Source organism: Ailuropoda melanoleuca, chromosome 8 (genome assembly GCF_002007445.2).
Source record: "Ailuropoda melanoleuca isolate Jingjing chromosome 8, ASM200744v2, whole genome shotgun sequence".
NCBI classification, from domain to species: domain Eukaryota; kingdom Metazoa; phylum Chordata; class Mammalia; order Carnivora; family Ursidae; genus Ailuropoda; species Ailuropoda melanoleuca.
The window spans coordinates 14,590,258-14,609,497 of NC_048225.1; the positions used below are offsets into that span (position 1 = coordinate 14,590,258).

At 35.9% G+C, this 19,240-nt stretch overlaps 1 protein-coding gene across 5 annotated transcripts in view; it reads right to left on the reverse strand.

Moving 5' to 3' along the window:
* The window catches only part of DDX6 (DEAD-box helicase 6), a 31,610-nt gene that overhangs the window by 5,131 nt on the left and 7,239 nt on the right, over positions 1 to 19,240 (reverse strand). For 4 of the 5 annotated variants that reach the window (XM_034665912.1, XM_034665909.1, XM_034665911.1 and 1 more), the window contains 10 exons: positions 18,961 to 19,065; positions 11,038 to 11,167; positions 10,015 to 10,161; positions 8,847 to 8,941; positions 7,712 to 7,834; positions 7,117 to 7,245; positions 5,913 to 6,029; positions 4,024 to 4,087; positions 1,080 to 1,181; positions 386 to 568 (listed from right to left, as the gene is read on the reverse strand). In XM_034665912.1, the coding sequence (XP_034521803.1) occupies positions 393 to 568; positions 1,080 to 1,181; positions 4,024 to 4,087; positions 5,913 to 6,029; positions 7,117 to 7,245; positions 7,712 to 7,834; positions 8,847 to 8,941; positions 10,015 to 10,161; positions 11,038 to 11,167; positions 18,961 to 19,065 (1,188 nt within the window). In that variant the 3' untranslated portion in view covers positions 386 to 392. Of the gene's footprint in view, positions 1 to 361; positions 569 to 1,079; positions 1,182 to 4,023; positions 4,088 to 5,912; positions 6,030 to 7,116; positions 7,246 to 7,711; positions 7,835 to 8,846; positions 8,942 to 10,014; positions 10,162 to 11,037; positions 11,168 to 18,960; positions 19,066 to 19,240 lie in introns of all 5 variants that reach the window. The other variant, XM_034665913.1, reaches the window with a different exon arrangement.

The window sequence follows — 19,240 nt, forward strand, 5'->3', positions numbered from 1 at the left end:
ACCTGATTAAGATGCCCAGGAGAAATTAAGCGTGATGCTAACAACAGAGAAATGACTGGGTGATAAAGGAAAATACAAAAAATATTTTCATATTCAAACTGCTGAAAAAGAATCTTCTCTGCTTTCATTATTTTGGAAGTCTGGATGTGTCTTAAGTACTGCTCACGTATCACATTATACTGGAAGACTGCACTCAAGAGCAGCATTTATGGATTCTCTAATGGGACCACAACTTTACCCAAGCAATACATCTAGTTTACTGTCATTTATGCCAACAGTTCTACCCTATCACTGATATTACATGTAGTGCAACAGCAAACTTCTTCCAGGAAAGAGATCTTGATTTAAACACTATGCTCACTTAGCTGTTCTGTCAGGTACGCACATGCTTGTTACGGTTTCTCATCTTCTACTGGCTCGCTGTGGTATTCTGCCACATACAGGCTCTTGTCAATGTTGCTTGGGATCGGTTTAATTTCTGTTCCCAGCTGCTCCTCAATACTTTTCAGGTTGAAGCGATCATCATATGTGATCAAGTTGATGGCTAAGCCAAGATGACCAAAGCGACCTTATGAAAAATTTTTTAATAAAAAATTGAGTTAAATAGGAGAATTGATGTGCACGTACAAGTCGATTAGTGGCGAAACCATACAGAATTAATGTTTTTGTTCAGTGCCATTCTGAACTTATAAAACCACTTTTTATGGTCTCCTCACATACACATTACAACTTCAGGTTTCACAGCCCAAAGAAGTACCCTGTTTTACCTTTTTCAAATGACAAAACAGATGCTCATTTGTGTCAAAAGTTGCCAAAATACATACACTAAATAGTTAGATCGTACCACCTAATGAGAAAAGTGAGGATCTCACTTATGAATTTTATCTCAATTTAAGCATACAGTGAAGTTATTTTAACTTTTCTTAAATGCTCTACAAGAATTAGAAATCAGTCTTAAATAACAACTAAATCAGTTTTAATTCACTACTCTCATCGCTACTACACTTTAACAAAAGAACAGAATTTAGTGATTACACTTCTCAAAACACTTCCATGAAGAGTATCTTCCTTTTCCTCACCTGATCTTCCAATACGATGGAGATAGGTCTCTGCCAGCTTTGGGAAGTCAAAGTTTATTACCACATTCACAGCTTGTATATCAATACCTCGGGTAAACAAATCTTAAAAGAGAAAGGAAGAATCTCCATTATATCTTTCAATTTAAGCATGTTTCTTGGTACCTTTAACATGTATTTCTAGTGCAACCTAAATTTTAGTCACTTCATTCAGTAATTCAAATGCACTTGCAAATTACTAGCATTACCTTTCATGCACATTATCATAAAAAACTTTCTGCTAGCAAGTTACCTTTCCTAGTCCCATTAAGTTTTTAAAAATGGTTTAAGGTAACTGCAAATGCAAGAGGTCAGAATGACTGGTAAACTATAAACTCATAAATGAGTCTCAGGAGTAATTTTCAACTATCTTTCAGTATGTAATCTAAGATTAAAATAGATTAAAGACTTTGTTGTGTAACCAAGAATACCTCAAAAAGAAGAGGTAATCCACTCTTAGTAATTATTTATACTTCCTGAATTCATTCCTTTCATTCTACTAAGTGATTTACAAGTCTGAGGCAAACACAAGACCACACCTTCTCTTTTCTAGTCCCACAATAACTATGGTAATTTAGGTTCTGAAAACTTCAAGTAAAGAAAGTGACAATAGAGTAATAATTAGGTTTCAAGGCTTCTATCAGCTCCATATTCCAAAATAATCCACGATGGTGACAAGTATTTCTAAACCACTGCTTTCAATTTATAACTCATTCTTTTAACTTGCCTCTGGATAAAATTAAAATTGACATACAAAGTCCTCCACTCTATACTTTGGTCTTAACATAGTTCTCTAACACATCTCTTCCTCAAACCTTCCTCTCCGTGAAATTCACCTACTTATCCTTCCTTAAATGTATCTTCTTGAAGCCCTCTATGGATCACATTTGATGCCAGTCCCCTAACTTAAACCTCCTTCTGCAAGTCTTAAACTTAGTTTATAGAGCCAGTTACAACTCCTTCTCAGATCACGATAGCTAATTTCCTTTCCTATGAAAATTTAGGATTACTTACTACAGATACCTCACATTTGTAAATTACTTTTACTCCCTTGTAGATCTAGCCCAAAGCCTGTTTCTGTAAATCAAGTTTTACTGCCACAGGACGATACCCATTTGCTCATGTACTGTTTAAGGGTGCTTTTGAGCTGGAATGACAGAGCTGAATAACTTGTAGAGACCAAATGGTATACGAAGTCTAAAACATCTACTACCTGGCACTTTAAAGAAAAAGGTTGCAGTGCCTTAGACTCTTATTACCTTTTTTATCTGATTAAACCATCTCTCCTTAAAGTAAATGGTGAAACTTCGCATGTATTTATTTACACACTTTATATACCTATGTTATTTAGAGTTACTTAAGGATATACTAAATACTGTTCTGTTTGCACGTTCCGAATTTGCTTAACATTTCACTGATGAGCTAGTTCTTTTATAGGCTCCCTAGTGCAGGAAGTGTGTATGTATTTAAAATTTTTTAACTGTGGTTAAAATATACATAACATAAAACTGAGGAGTAACATTTTTTTTTAGCACTAAGCTAACTAAATACCTGGCAAAGAGAAAATAAATATATGTTGAATATCAAAAACTATTTTTGAATGAACAAACTACAACAGGTATTTGTGCAAAATTCACTTTAACGCATTCCCATTTTACAAATAAAAAAAGGCACAAAAGAAAAGTACGATTTGTCCAAGGTCATACGATTACAAAAGGGTAGGACTTGAACCCCAATCTTAAAATTCTAGGAGTCTAATATCCTTTCCACCAAATCAGATATTTTCTATTTGAGTACTTCAATACAAAGGTTAGAAGTGCTGATAAAGTAAACATAAATGTATTAATTAACAGCTGTATTAACTGTTCTTTTAGATATAAAGCAGAGATATGAGATAAACTGGAAACACCCAGGATATCGGATAGCCCTTCTTTGGTTTTTATAAATTAGCAAATTCAATATTCTGTTAGCATAAATTTGGAGTTTATGTCTATAGCAGTATTTTTTTTTTAAAGATTTTATTTATTTATGTGACAGAGAGACAGCCAGCGAGAGAGGGAACACAGCAGGGGGAGTGGGAGAGGAAGAAGCAGGCTCCCAGCGGAGGAGCCTGATGTGGGACTCGATCCCGGAACTCCGGGATCACGCCCTGAGCCAAAGGCAGACGCCCAACGACTGCGCCACCCAGGCGCCCCTATAGCAGTATTCTTAAGCATCCAAATTGTATAATATTCTAAAATTTTTATCTGGGTGCTAGTAATACGGGTGTGTACACATGCCAAAATTCACTGAATATCCTTATAATCACTGTATTTGTATACCTCAACTAAAAAAATAAATAAATAAAAAAATCCAGGCTCTTCTCTCTACCCAGAAGCCTAGCTTAGATCATGAATCTCATACCAATGCTAAGATTTTATTTCCAGTGTAGAGATGGGAGGATACTAAATCTATCTGCTTTGTCTGATCTGACCGTCCACCTGCCTTCCCCAATTTATTCTTCTTCATGTACTGAAATAACACCAAAATACAGACTAGTCTGTTTCTGGCAAAAAAATTTAAAAGACCACAGTAAATAATTTCCAAAATACAGTTTCTTAATGTAATTTATTTTGCAAACGGTACATAAAACTCATTCCTGTATGTTAAAATTATTCAGAAAACACACAAATTCCAAAACCAGTTTAAAAGACAGAGATGAGGTACAATGAGTGTCAGTAACAAGTATTCTGAAGTTTCAGATATGGAAACTAACTTCAGGAATTAACTATAGCTCATTCTAAACTTCAGAAATTCCAGAAATGGCATTAGGGTGAGCTGAACTCTTGTCACAGATCCTGTTGGGAGATATGGACAGAAAAAGCAGAGCAGAACCAGGAGGAAAACAATGGGTAAAGGAAATACTTACCAGTGCAAACAAGATTGCGGCATAAGCCATTTCGGAAATCATGAAATACACGATTTCGATGTTCCTAGGAACAAAGCAATGCATTTGATTTGTTTAAAAACTCATACGCACAGCTCTTAATTTCTCACCACTAATTTCTCCTATCCAAAGTTTTGTATACCCCAAATTTACACAAATGAGAGATGAACGAATTCAATACCCATAAGGTAAAAACAAAAGGTAAAAAAGTTAATCATAAATTAGTTTCCCATGGGAATGAATAAGCAACTAAAACATCTATGGGGGCGCCTGGGTGGTTCAGTTAGTTAAACATCTGACTCTTGATCTCAGCTCAGGGCTTATCTCAGTGTTTTGAGTTCAAGCTCCACACTGGGCTACACGCTTGCTGTGGAGCCTACTTAAAAAAACAAACAAGGGGTGCCTGGGTGACTCAGTCAGTTAAGCGTCTGCCTTCAGCTCAGGTCATGATCCTGGGGTACTGGGATCAAGCCGCACGTCAGGCTCCCCTGCTCGTATTTTGTCTCTCAAATAAATAAAGTCTTCAAAAAAACCAAACCAAACCAAACCAAAACACCTACCTGTATCTTTATTTAGCATTTATCTTAACTGTTAAGGATATTCTTACCCTTTTTGCTGAAGTGGATTTTAAGTGGCAACTTTCACCATGTTTTTGTATATCCATTTTTTAAATGTTTCAAACAGAAGATGACAAAAGTTTGGCTTGACCAAAACATTGACTATTTGTTTTGGTTATTGTATGCAAAAACAAAAATTTACTTTCCTTTTTTAAAATCTGAAAGCCAGCGAGCATGCAGGGTAGGCAGAAGGAAATTATCTCAGGCAGACTTCCCACCAAGCGTGGGGCTTGATCTCACCACCCTGAGATCACGACCTGAGCCAAAATCAAGAGTCAGATGCTTAACTGACTGAGCCACCCAGACACCTGAAAAACCTATTTTTCAATTAAAAAAAAATGAAAACGCATGCATAACAATTCTAGCACAAGTGACGAATCTAGCATCTGGCAAACTGGTCTTTCTTTTCAAAGCAACGTTCTTCCACTCTGAAATATTCTCTACAGCTTAACACAATTTCCTGTGACAATTTCTAATATTAGGGTCTACCCAGTGGTATCTGCTCCATTATCATAAAGCTTCTTTGAAAACGAAAGATGAGTTGATTAACTCAAATTCTTTATCTGTTAGTCTACAGAAACCGTTTTCACAAAATTTCAATGTTTACCACACACAACACAAATGTTGTTTTTATAGTCTGAATTTACTTGAGCTGTTAAATGAAGTTCTGAAATTTAGAGATTGCATCCTAAAGACAAATAAAGAAAAAAACATACAACCTGAAGAGGTAGTACATAAATTAAAAATCTAGGAGTGTTGTCCAATAGAACCTTCTGCAATGACGGCAATGTTCTATATCTGTACTTTCCAAAACTGTAGCTGCTAGTCACATGTAACATGGCACTTGAAATGATTAGTGTGACAGAGGAACTAAATTTTAAATTTTACTTAATTTTAACTCACTCACATTGCCACAGGAGACCAGTGGTTACTGTATTAAACAGTGCAAATCTACATTACTTGGGAAAGAAGGGAATAAAATCTATTTGTATCATACTTGACAAAGTATTCATTTATACATTATCTCAATTTTCCTCTTGTGAGGTAAGAGTATGTATACCCCTATTTTGTAGTTAGAAAACTGAATCCCAGCGGTTAAAATGAACGGTCCTTTGCCTACTAAAGAATAATTTATTCTTAAACTTAGGGCATATGGAGGAGTAACAAAGGATTTTTGTAACATAACAAAAATCCAAGAAATACTTAGAAAAAGATTTTTAAAATCCACACACGAGGTTCTAGTTTTATACCCACCTGCCTCATTTTAGCATGGATATAGAAGCAAGAATAACCCAGTTGAGAAATCTTCTTGGCTAGCAATTCAACTCGCTGAGAGGAGTTACAGAAAATGATCGACTGATTTATCTGAAGCTAAGCATGGGGGTGGGGGGAGAGACATGAAAAAGAAAAACAAAAACCTTCATTTACTTTGCCAAATCCTGAAAATACTGACAAACAAATGCTAAAAAATATTATCTAAGACTTAGAATCTCATGATACGAGATGCAAAACTGTAAATTTTGTAAATACTACTCATTTACTTAATAGTTGCAGATGTTATAAATTTTATTGTAGAAGAGTATGCTTAATAAGAGCCACATAACTGCCAACAGGATTGAAACACATTCTTCAATTCTCGTTATTTGCAGTTAATTCTGTTCTACAGAGTTACTACAAACATCGAAAACGTGAATATAGAACCACTGCTCATGGGAAGATACAGGGGAAGGTTCCTAAGGGCCTCTAGTCACAACTTTTTCATCAACTGATCAACAGATAACCTTGTTTTATGTGTGTTACTGTTCAAAGACACCTTATTTACTCATGGTCAACAACACTGTAACTCCTGTCTGTACGAAGTTTATCTAAAACATATTTTCTCTGCAAAACACATCAGTCTTCTTGTGCTTAGGAGCAATGGACAGCCCTTTAGCATTAAGCTTAGGAGTCATTTTAAACCATGAAATAAACCAAAAAAAAAAAAGGGGGGGGGCACAAAAATGCAAAAAATGTGGCATTATTGTGGCACAGACTGTGAAAAAGGCATTTGTTTATGAGAGCTGAAACAAGAAGACAGTGTGTCACTTTGCTCAATCTCAGCTGGGAATATGCACAACAGCTGGTATTTTCCATCGTGTTACTAGTATCCACAAATGACTTCAAAAGCACATGAGTATTGCTTGTAGGGTTACAAATTTTGACCTGTAGCCGAATTTGCAAATACAGAATATGCAAATAATGAGGATCAACTATAATTAAGGTCAAATTATTTTAGAATTTAATTAAAAATGTCTTTGATGTCAATCATACAGTATCAACTTCAGATCAACAACCAAAACTACTTTTTAGGAAAAGCTATGGACTGTTTTGACATTGAAAATGGTGGGAAAAAGAGACACAACTGTTATTTTGGGGTTAAGTAATGGGTAATATTCAGCAACTGACGCCTATTACTTACCCTGGAGAAAAGTGTGTTGAGGCAGTGTACTTTTTGGCGCTCAGTCACATAGGCGTAGTACTGGGTTACACCCTTCAAAGTTAGTTCCTCCATCAGGTTAATCTCATAGGGTTTCTGCAAATGGGAATTCTGAAAAAAAGAAGAGTCATATAATTAAATAAAAGCAGAGCGTATCTCTTAAACTCGAAACATATCTCCCATACATTCTGATAAATTCTTGCTTAAAAGGCATGCAGTTTTCTTCAGAGCATAAATAATCTATGACCGAAGAAGTTACCATATAATAGAAAATCTAACATTCCGATATGTAGCTATTCCTATTGTGTATTTTGTATATAGGATTACACTGCAATCAATTTATCCAGCATCAATGGCTGTATGTCAGCCTGACACCAAATGCTAAATGAATGAAGAATTTAATCAAATTCCTGTTTAAAAAAATCAGTTATGCACGACAAACCTTAGTTGATCAGCTGGCAGGAAAGCCAAATACTTGAAATAATCAGCATAAACCGATAACAAGATTCAATTATGAATAAAGGTATACTCGTGGGCAACAGAATGGCACTGCTTCCAAGTACAGATTTATACTCACCATGAACTTCTGTACACTAAGAGGGAAAGTAGCGGAATATAATAAAATCTGTCTGTTTTTAGGTAGCGTGAGAATAATATCCTCCATTATCTGCACAAAATCCTGTGACAGCAACTTATCTGCCTGCAGCACAAAGGAAAGACAATTTCAAAAAAATTAGTGTCCAAGGTCTTTGGTTAATAAGGCACCATCCCCCAGGAGCATTCATGGACTACTCCTGGTTGTAAACAGTACTCTACAACACTGTCTACCCCCAAGGCACCAAGACACATTTGCAATGATTCAGAAGGGGGAAAATCTACATACCACCATATTCTAGATATAATACAGTATTCTAGAGGAAAGAGAAAACCCTAGACAGATACAATCCTTGTTCCCCTAACGAAATTTTAATGTGATTTCCATTAGATGCAGTACGTGGTTGACAGTACAAGCTACAGAGTCAAACTACCTGGGTTGAAATCTAGTCTCCTTCACTTATTAGCTATGTTGGCAAGTTATTTAACCACCCAATACTTCAGTTTTCACAACTTTAAAATTAGCAGTAGTAACTGCTTTATAGGATACCTACCTTACAGGGTTGTTGTGAAAAGCAAATGAAAAAACATGTACAGCACGTAGTGGTAGCACACAGTGACTAATAAACATTATCTCTTGTTACACAAAGATTTAAAAACTTGTTTGAATTAGACTATTATCGACCTGATCTAGTTATCTAAAACACAAACCAAAGAGGAAAATAACTTTTTTTCAAAACATTAACACTGATACAGTATATGAATTATACTAAATGAGGGGTTAGAGACATTAGATGCTTTTTAAGATGTATCACTGATTGGAAACAGATTTAGAATGAACTTGGCTTTGAGATATTCAACAACTCCTTTTTTTGAAAAATAAAAACAAAACTTACAATCTGGCATCCCTAAGAAAAAGACACAAGGCTGAACTATTCCTACAAATGCCCACCATCTATTGTCTTTAATGGGCAAAACATCTTTGATAAGAGAATTAGTTTGAATTGACAAGAGTCATGCATTTACTAGAGGTTCACAAACACAAAGAGCTTTTGCTTTATTCGCTGGCAGTTATAAACAAAGCACATAATAGTACTTTCCAAATGAAGAGACATTACCTCATCCAATACTATCATCTGGACATGATCAACTTTTGCTACTCCTTTCTTGATAAGATCCAGGATTCTTCCAGGGGTAGCTATCACCACGTGCACTACACAAGATTAGAATATATATACATATTCTCATTCACTTTAGCTTGGGCAAAGAGGATACAGTAAAAGTTTATCATACATATTTTATCAGAAACTTGCAGAGGTCAGAATAATAAAAACAGAAAAGATACGTTTTAAGATATGGATTTTCATTTCATCTTAGGTTGATCAGAGAATACTTGTTTGTTTCACTTCACATGGGGCAGCCTAACAGCTTCCCAAATCACCTGCTCCAAAAAAGGGGGAATACTTGTCTTAAAAACATCCCCAATCAATAACAAAGACATACCAGACATCTCATACAGCTGCTTGCCTCTAAACTAGAGCAATGGTCTTCAAAAGATTGTTGTAAGGATGAAATGAGATAATCATTTTAAGTAACTGTGCAATATGAAGCACACAGTAATTTACCAAATGACAATCATATATAAAATTCTGACTCAAACTTCATGTGTAATTTCACGTAAGTGGATTTCAAGCTTGTGTTTTATCCTTTTCCACTCACTGATTTATCACGGAGAATTCTTAATGAAAATAAATACAGATCAGCTTCACTTTTTAATAGCTTTATGGAATTCCACTCAGACTATACCCCAATGTATTTAGCCAATCTCCTCTGATACTTTGGATATTCCAATTTTTCAGTACTACAAACCACACTGCAGTAACCCTGCTTTGTCTTCAGGAAAGGTTCTTGAAAATACACATTTATAATTTCAAAACACAATGCCAAATTGCCCACCATAAGGATCGTATCAATTTATACCCCAACGCTCAAAGACAGACTATTTCTTCTCAAACTTATTATTGGTTCACTAGGATTTTTTAGCTGTGCCAATTGGATAGGTGCGATATCAATTTGCTATTTTTATTTACATTAAAAAAATTACCAGCAAGGTTGAATATCCTTTCAATTACTATCAATTTGTCTTTTTTCTCGAATGAAATGGTTATTTCATTTTTCTAAGGCAGTGTTTCTGGTCCTTAAGAACAATTTTTAGTAAGTTCAGCAAACACTGTGTCTGTAATAACACTTGGAGAGCTAGGCCAGATTATATCAATCATTCCCTACCTGTGTCATCAAGCCTCATTATGTCATCCCGTAAATTGGTTCCTCCTGTGGTTGCCATCACTTTGGCCCCTCCCATGTGCTTGCTGACCTGGATGCAAATTTGACTGACCTGTAGAGCAAGTTCTCTAGTGGGAACAATCACCATTGCTGGAAAACAGAAAAAAAGAAACGTATTTTAAGAGTTTAATAAGCTGCAGGAATACTGTCCCTTGCAATCTAAATACTCAGGACATATTAAAAACCATAATAAGCCTAACTAATTCTGGAAAATCAAACGAGTAAATCTCCTTTATAAAAAAAAAAGAACCTATTACAGTGTTCTAGCTTTAAACTTCTCCTCAGCAACACTGCTTTATTAACCTGGTACTCTTTAGTTACAAACCTTTAAAGGGTTCTTTGACTTGGCAACATCGGCTCAAAGTTTATTAATTTAATATTTCATTAAGGGATTCACTAGTCTAAACACCTGAATAGGAAACGCCTGCTGCCCAGGTTCCATTTATAGCACATGAATGCAGGTAAACGGAAGATGGGAGAAATGATCATTACAGATCAAGATCAATTTAGGAAAATTTAGAAGTCAAAATGTAACTATTAGCTTACTTTGTGTACAACTATGAAAACTTGTTTCTTCCCTACTTCCTAAGCTCTTAAAAATTCCAAAACCACAGGCTTTATAGAGGAAAAAGTTCATGAGCTCTTGCAGACATGTAGGTGTCACAAGAAACAACTCAGTTCCATAGTTTATAAGTAGCAAAGTCGGATAACTTCATGATCTTTGCTTTCCTATCTGTAAGGCAATACTTATTTTGCCTATTTCATTGGAATACTATCAAAACTGTGTAATGTAAAAGTCCTCTAAAAACTAGAAATCTTTTTAAAGAGCTGGGTATTTTACAAGACAACTGGGCCACAAGCTGTGAAACAGTAAATACTAACTCCAGATTATGTAAATTCTAAAAAAAGATGGTAATATCTTCCACATAGCTCCAAAACCGCCATTTTTAGTTTAAACAAACTAACCTTGTATATTGTCCTTCTTCAGGTCTAGCCGTTCAAGTAAGGGAATGAGGTAGGCACCGCTCTTGCCTGTTCCATTTTTTGCTCTAGCTAAGATATCCCTACCAGATAAAGCAATGGGAATGCTCTCCTCCTAAGAGACAAGAAAATGCAAATTACTTGTTAATAAAAACAGTTCATAAGCAAATTATTCTCTAAAATATACTGGAGGTATACCTCTTTGGTACGGCTTTCAAGTGTCCCACATTTGCATTTTACAAGAATAGGTAGAGACCAAGTAAATTACCAGTCAACATCACCATCGTTATCAACCCATATTTATGAGAACTGCTTTCAGTGTATTATTAAACTGTATCCCAACGTAATAAAAACTATATGGATTTGTATGTGTGAAAATGTGTAGGTCTAATGAAGCTAGGCATCTACATCAAAGAAAACAAATGAAGAAAAGGAACCTGGGCTGACTTGAACAAACAAAAAAAAAAGTGAAAAACATTCAGAATGAAAAACTGGGAGAAAAAAATGGCACAAACAATACAAAGGAAAGACTGTACGTTTTGAGACAAGTAAGCCAATTTAACCACAATGAAAAATTGTGGCTCTGACAACCCATCCTTGTAAAAAATAGGAATCAGCTGGAAAAGCTCGAACTTCAGGTCCTATTTATTATATCATATAAGCTCACAATGTCAGTGTCTCACAACCAACATCTCTGTCCTGAAATGTGCTCAATTGGAGGCTCAATTCTATTCCAGTTATCTTAATCCATGGTCACATCAGAAAGTGACTTTTCATTTTCACATTTAGCCTACTTTATCACGTGTGTTTTGCAAAGATAACATTTCCTACTAGGACAAGTTACTTAAACAACAGCAAAGGATTCCCCCAAATTACTGAAAATTAAATATACATACACAGAGAAATATTAAAAAGGCAGAATAGATATAAAGAGGGAGGAATAAGAACATTTCCATTTCTAAAACTAAATTTTTATTATTTTCTAAAACCAAAAAATTAGTAAAATAAATTAGGGAAGAGATTCATAATCACTGTAACAGTCAGTTTTATGCCTAAGCTAATAACCAAAAGAACTATCTCTAACACTTTAAAATCATTATTACAGAAACATCTAATAAGCATCATGACTTCCACGTCCCACCATAATACTCATCCTACCTAAACCCATCACAGGGGTCACATGGGTTCCATATGATCAGAAAAAGAAACACAGCTCCCAGAACTACTGTAAAAATGGTCCAAGGACAATACTGTTACCCTCTGTTCCTATAACCAGCATTAAACAGTCTGCTTAAAATAAAGCAGGTCAAAGAAAAAACCCCTGGTTTGACCCTTAGGTCTTAATCTCTTCCTTCCTACTTTTGAGTCAACTCTGTTAATCTACAGTTGCTCTGGGGGCTTATTACCCCCACGGGTTCATTTTCTTCTATGGTTTTTAAATAAGCTACTTGCACACTACTCAGTTCAACAGCAGAATAAAAGGCTAGATGGTCTCCAAGGGTTTCCCAATGACTTCTCAAGTCAGGTTCTTTAAAAAAATAAAACTTTGAATGAAGTGAGGCAGGTTACAATTAGCTTAAGGGTATCCTAATTCCCGTTTTGGGTTCACCTTCTAACTTAGATTAAGGCCACTAATTTCTATTCCCTTGTACTCTCTGATAGGGTTCATGCTCTACAGAAACTGTTTAGTTTAAAGATAAGGCTTTTTTTCCCCCTTAAACTAAGTAGGCTAGTCTCTAAGTTAAGATTCACTGGTATTTTGCCCTATATGGTGACCATTATGATTAGCAGTGGCAGTCAGGGAATTCAACACATCTACAGTGTCTCTTACCACTGTTTGCTAGGAAGACTAGGTAATATGATGAGAGAGAATTCAAGTCAGGCTCAGACAACTATGAAACCCCAGAGGAAACCATGGGAGCTACCAGAGAGAAAAGTAAGAGGGAAGGAAGCTAAGAACTTTAAAAACTGACTGTGTGCTGAGCACTCAGATACTTTGTTATTTATTATTATCCTTTCAAGTTAGGTTTCAAATTTTTGTTTCATAATAAAAACATTCCCACACAAAACTTATATGTCAATGTTCATAGCAGTATTCAAAATAACTAGCAGTGGAAACAACCCTATCAACTGACAGTTAAACCAAATGTGGTACAGCCAAGCAATGGAATTATTCAGCAATACAAAGACAAGAAGTACTAATACATGCTACAACATGAATGAACGCTAAAAAATGCTAAGTCAAAGAAGTCACTTACAAAAAACCATGTATGATTCTGTTTATATGAAATGTCCAGAACAGGCAAATCCATAGAGACAAAAAGTAGATGAGTAGTTGGTTAGGGCTAGGGGAAAATGACGGGAGACTGCCAAAGCAGTTCCTTTTTACAGTGATGAAAATGTTCTAAAATTGATTCACACAACTGTGAATATACTAAAAACCACTAAATTGTATACTTTAAATGTTTCAATTGCGTGATTTGTATCTTAGCCAAGTTACCAAACCCACGACACTTGAGGTCTGATTTGGCCACCTTACTCTCCAAGGCCATGTTCCACTGTAAGGTGGAAATGACCCATTTAAGTATTTGTTGTGTTTTAGTTATTGTAGGATCCATTTCCCCTTTCCTAACAGCGCATGTCCCCCACCCCACTGGATAGTCTAGGCAACTTCCCCAGCTAAACGGGAGACATCAGCTGAAGCCAGGCCAACTCCATGCTCCCTTCTAAGAATTTAAATTGTTGTAGTACATCCTGTAACAATTTGTAGCTTCCCAAGCCCTTCAGAGCTGCCTCAGTCCTTGGTCAATTCCAAGTGTGACTTTTCTCACTCTTGTGAACTCCTCTGATATTTCAATAAATTTCCCTTTGCTAAAGTTTGCCCAAGTCGGTTTGTTGCCTACAACCAAAGCACAGTGTACCTTCCAATTTCCTAGTACTGAGAGGCATCTAACAGAAGTGTGGTACCTAAAAAAGCTGAAAACTGCTGCTTTTAGAGTAGCTGCTTGTTTTTACATCCTAAGGCCAGCTGACCTTAAGAATCTTAATTTCAGGGGAACAAATAATAGGAGTATGGAGGAGATAGCAATGGTTGTCATAGGTATCTACTGCTGCCGAGAAAAAAGGATATGGAAAAATAATAATTTCAAAAATATCTCTTAACTTAAGGAACACACCGCAATTTTACCACAGTAACCAATGAGGAAATGCATTTAAAGACTTTTGTGTGTGTGTGTGTGTGTGTGTGTGTGCAAATTTAGGAAAACAATTCCTATAATCATAAGAAATCCACATTAGCAAGAGAAATTATTTATAAAGGATTAAAAATGCTGTAATTCCTAACTATCAACAATAAACTATTCTTATTAAACCTGGTTGACAAAATAATTTCTCAAAATATGTGAGATTCTTGACCTGATGTGAAATTTTGTTGCCAACAATAAGGAATTCCCATGTTTCCCTCAATAATGGACTACCTGCCAGTTCATCATCTTATCTAAAAAGTGTTCAAAAGTTGTGCCTAAAGTCTGGAAGCATAAGAGTCGCCATTTTCAATCATTTCAAAGTTAATACAGTTAGTTGACCCTTGAACGTGGGGGTTGGGGCACTGACATTCACACACTCGAGAATCCATGTATAATTTTCGACTCCTCTAAAACTTAACTACTAATAGCCTGCTGACTGGAAGCCTTACTGGTAACTTAGTCAATTAACACATTTTGTATGTTATATGTAAATAAATAAAGTCAGAGAAAAAAAACATTGTTAAGAAAATCATAAGGAAGATACATTTACAGTACCATAAAAAAATCTGTGTATTAAGTGGAACCATGCAGTTCAAACGCTTGTTGTTCAAGGGTCAACTCTGTAAGGTTTCATATGTTAAGCAGAATAAAACAGTAGGTTCTTTGGCCTTCCAAATAAGTCTGCGCTCCTATAAAGCTATGCCTTTAGAGTGGAACAATTATGCTAGCTATGGGGCATAGCATTCAGAACTAGAACTAGAGTCACAGATGGCTACACCAAAGAAAGATGTGTGGGTGCAAGCTGTAGTATTATCTGTTTCCAGCCTGTTAGTGTAAAGTATTCTTTTTGGAAGATATAATTTTAAGTGCCTCATTGTCCAATAATCTTATAGCGAATAAAATTTCACCATCTCCTAAAAAAGATTCAAATGCAGACGACACCCATCTGATCAAAAAGGCTTCTGTATTTGGGGGGAAAAATGCCTGGATAAAACTGTAAACTAAGTACTATGGAAGATAATACCTTAAAAACAACAGGAAAACAAGGAGCAAAGTAGGTAAGAACAGAATGAATAGAAGGCAGCCAGTCATGAGGTTAGATTTTACTACAGGATTTCTACATTTCTTTTTGGTTCTAAAATCCTATTATTTATGGTTTATTATACACTAAATAATTCTAAGGAACATTTTGTGTTTTCCACAGATTCTTGGGCAAAACAATAGTGAAGAAAAAGACAATGTGAATGGTGATCTTAGATATCTAAAATAATACTATATATTTGTACACTGCTTTGCTATTTCAAAACATTTTGTTTACACTTTACATTTAATCCTCACAAAAATCCTGTGAGGGAGATTACTTATTATTTCTACTTTATGGAAAAAGCTAAATGTGACACTGGTTAAGTGGCTGGAAAGATAACTGCCTATATGTTATACTAAAACTGGGAGTGCAAATAACAAAGTCAATTTTAAATTTTAATACGAAGGTGGGAAACAGGAGCCAACAAACGTCCATTAAGAATTAAGTCAGCTAGGGGCACTTTGGTGGCACAGTTGGTTGAGCATCCGACTTGGTTTCAGTTGGAGTTGTAATCCTGGGGTCGTGGGGTCAAGCCCCACATTGGGCTCCGTGCTCACCACAGCTTCTACTTGGGTTTCTCTTTCTCTCCCTCTGCCCCACCCCCCCAATAAATAAAATCTTAAAAAAAAATGAATTAAGTCTGCTAAATGAACCAATCTTTTTTCTTTTTTTTTTTTTTTTGAGGGAGGCATTTATTCCTTCCTGCCTCCCCATCTCCTTTAATTAAACTCCTATATGGAATAATAACCCATAACAATTTTAAGCATTTTTCATCTACTAGGCACTATATCAAGCATACTAAAATGAATTACCTCACTTAATCTTCACAACTCCTCTATGATATATACTATTATATCAATTTCATAGGCCAGGAAACTGAGGCTTAGAGAGAAAACTCAAATAATCAACTTAGAAAGGAGCGGCTTTGGGATTCAACCCAGGCAGTCTGACTGCAAGACTAGTTCTTCGATTAGTTCTATAGACTAAGTTAACCTGCAGATATGTCAACCATAATTTCATCAAAGCATTCTAAATACCACTGAACATCTGAGGGCCCATTTCCTGCCATCCACCTTGCTAAGTACTGGATATACAAGGTTGAATGATATACTCCCTACAGAAGACTCTCATAAAACTTTTCATCCCTGTAAATAGAATAGATTAACATGAACTACATTACAGAATGGTAAATTTCAAATATTTTCAATATATGCATTCAAATTGCCTATCTGGTGATGTATAACCTTATCTCGATACTTTCTCCAGCCATAACAAACTTCTTTAGTTTGTCCACAGAGGCACACAGAAAAGGAAAACCCCTAGACAACAACTATCCCAGTGTTCTCGGCTTGGAATATGGATCACTTCCAGGTTATTCTGTCTTCCTCTAATGGCTACATATAGATGCAGTTTCAACTAGAAAGGCGCTCATTATATCACACTGAAATTATCTGTACAATTAGCTGTCTTATCAACCTGTGAGGGCAGGAACCCTGTCTTGTTCATAAAAACATCTCCAGTGTCTAACATATACTAGGTCACTCAGTACATGTTTGCTCAATGAAAAGGTAACTCAGTGATATCATAGGGTTTGTCCTTATTACAGCTTGGGTTTAACAGTTTTAATTAATATGCGTGTTTATGTCTACATGTATGTACACACACATACATGTATTTCCTTGTTCTTTTCACTGAAAGGGCCAAGGAGCAAAGAACGTACTCAGTATGCAGATTTAAGTCTCTAATACTACTATTCCACTAAGCAGGGCTCCTTGGAGAAACGGCTGATTCCAAGGCTGGGACAAGATAGGTATACATAAGCTCATCATTATCACATACCAAAAGGAAGTACTCAAGAAAAATGAAGGGAGTGGGGGAGGTGAGGAGTGAATAAGCAGAGCACAGGGGGGTTTTAGGGCAATAAAACTACTCTGTATGATACTACAATGGTGAGTACATGTCATCACACATTTGTTCAGACCCACAGAATGTACAACACCAAGAGTGGACCTTAATATATATTATGACTTTGGATGATGTTGATAGAGGTTCCTTAGTTGTAATAAATGCATCACTCTTGTGAGGGATGTTGATAATGGAGGAGGCATGAGTGGGGACCAGGTTTTATGCAAAGTCTATTTTCTGCTCAATTGTTGTGAACTTAATATTGCTCTAAAAAATAGTCTATCAGAAAAAAAGCAGGTGTGTGTACATTATAAAAACACAAGGACTAGCTTGAAGGAGCTCACAATGGCCAAAAATGGGATAATCTAACCACAAAAATACCATTGGGGGGAAATTTGTGAGTCCACACTGATAATATACAAATACACGAAGAGATAAGGCAGGCTTTTTTTCTTTAAAGATTTTATTTATTTGAGAGAGAGAGCATTGCGGGGGGCGGGGGTCAGTGGGAGAACCAGACTCCCTGCTGAGCAGGGAGCCCGATGGGACTCAATCCCGGGACTCCAGGATCATGACCTGAGCCAAAGGCAGTCGCTTAACCAACTGAGCCACCCAGGAGCCCCAGGGAAGGCTCTTCTTTACAAGGCCAAATGTGGAAGGAGTGCTAGCTAGCACTGGAAACTCATCATAATCTATCAGAATAAAGATCAGATAATGCAAGAATCATCAATGGATGCTAAGACTACAGAGAAATTCTGATCGCAAGAGTAAGATACTCGCATGGTCTTGAAGTGCTTCCCATAGACTGCTTATTAGTTTCAAGGGAAGGGAGAGAATAGCAGTTAATTATGTAGTAGAAAAATCAGACACCACCTTGAGATGATAATCAAAATTAAATTCACCAATGAAAAAAATAGATGGACACTATGTACACCTCCAAATGTGGTAGCTTGAGAAGGCCATAACATAACTTCTACAGTAGTTTGGCTAAGAATGCATAACTTGAGGCTAATCACATGGAAGCATGACACAAAACCAAAATGAGGAATATTCTATTAGAAAAAAAGAGAGGGCTGTATTTTTAATGTCAATGTCACAGAAGACCAAAGGAAGACTAGGAAAATGCTCACAACTAAAAGAGGTCAGAGACATAATTAACAAATGCAATACCTCATCTTAGGAGGCATCCTGTACAGAAAAGAAAAAAAAAATGCTATAAAGGACATTTTGGGGTCATTTAAAAATTAGAATACAAATGACAGATAAGATAGAAATACTGTATTAATGTTAAATTGACCAAAGATAACTGTACTTTGGTTACACAAGAAAATATCCCCAGAGGCACCTGGCTGGCTCAGTTGGTACAGCATACAACTCTTTATTTCAGGGTCGTAAGTTCAAGCCCCACATTGGGGCATACAGCTTACTTTTTCAAGTAAGCTTTAAGTAAGCTTTTTTAAGTAAGAAAAAATCCTATTTCTTAGGAAATATGCACTGAAATATTGAGAGGTAATGGACCACGATTTTGTGACTTATCTTTAAAAGGCTCAGCAAAAGTGTGTTTGTGCACGTGTACACACATGAGAAAAACACTAATTATATAGTTCACAAAGATCAAAAAGTACGGAATGCTTTACTCATAACATCATTTGTGGATGAAAAGGGAAAACGAACCTGAATAGGAGATGGCTTTTCCCAGCCCATTTCAAAAATTCCCATCAGTAACTCCCGTTTCAAACAGTAATCTTCAAACTCATTTCCTTTTGTGGAGGTCACATCCTAGTCAAACAAAACAAATGAAACAATAAAATAATAAAGTACAACTGTATTTCTTTGGTAGTTTCTATGCTTAAGAAGGTTTGAGAGACTTATTCTTCCTCTACCTCATTTAAAATATAAATATATGCAAATGAATTCTCTGTCTTGATCTATATTTAAGTATTTCTAAGATATA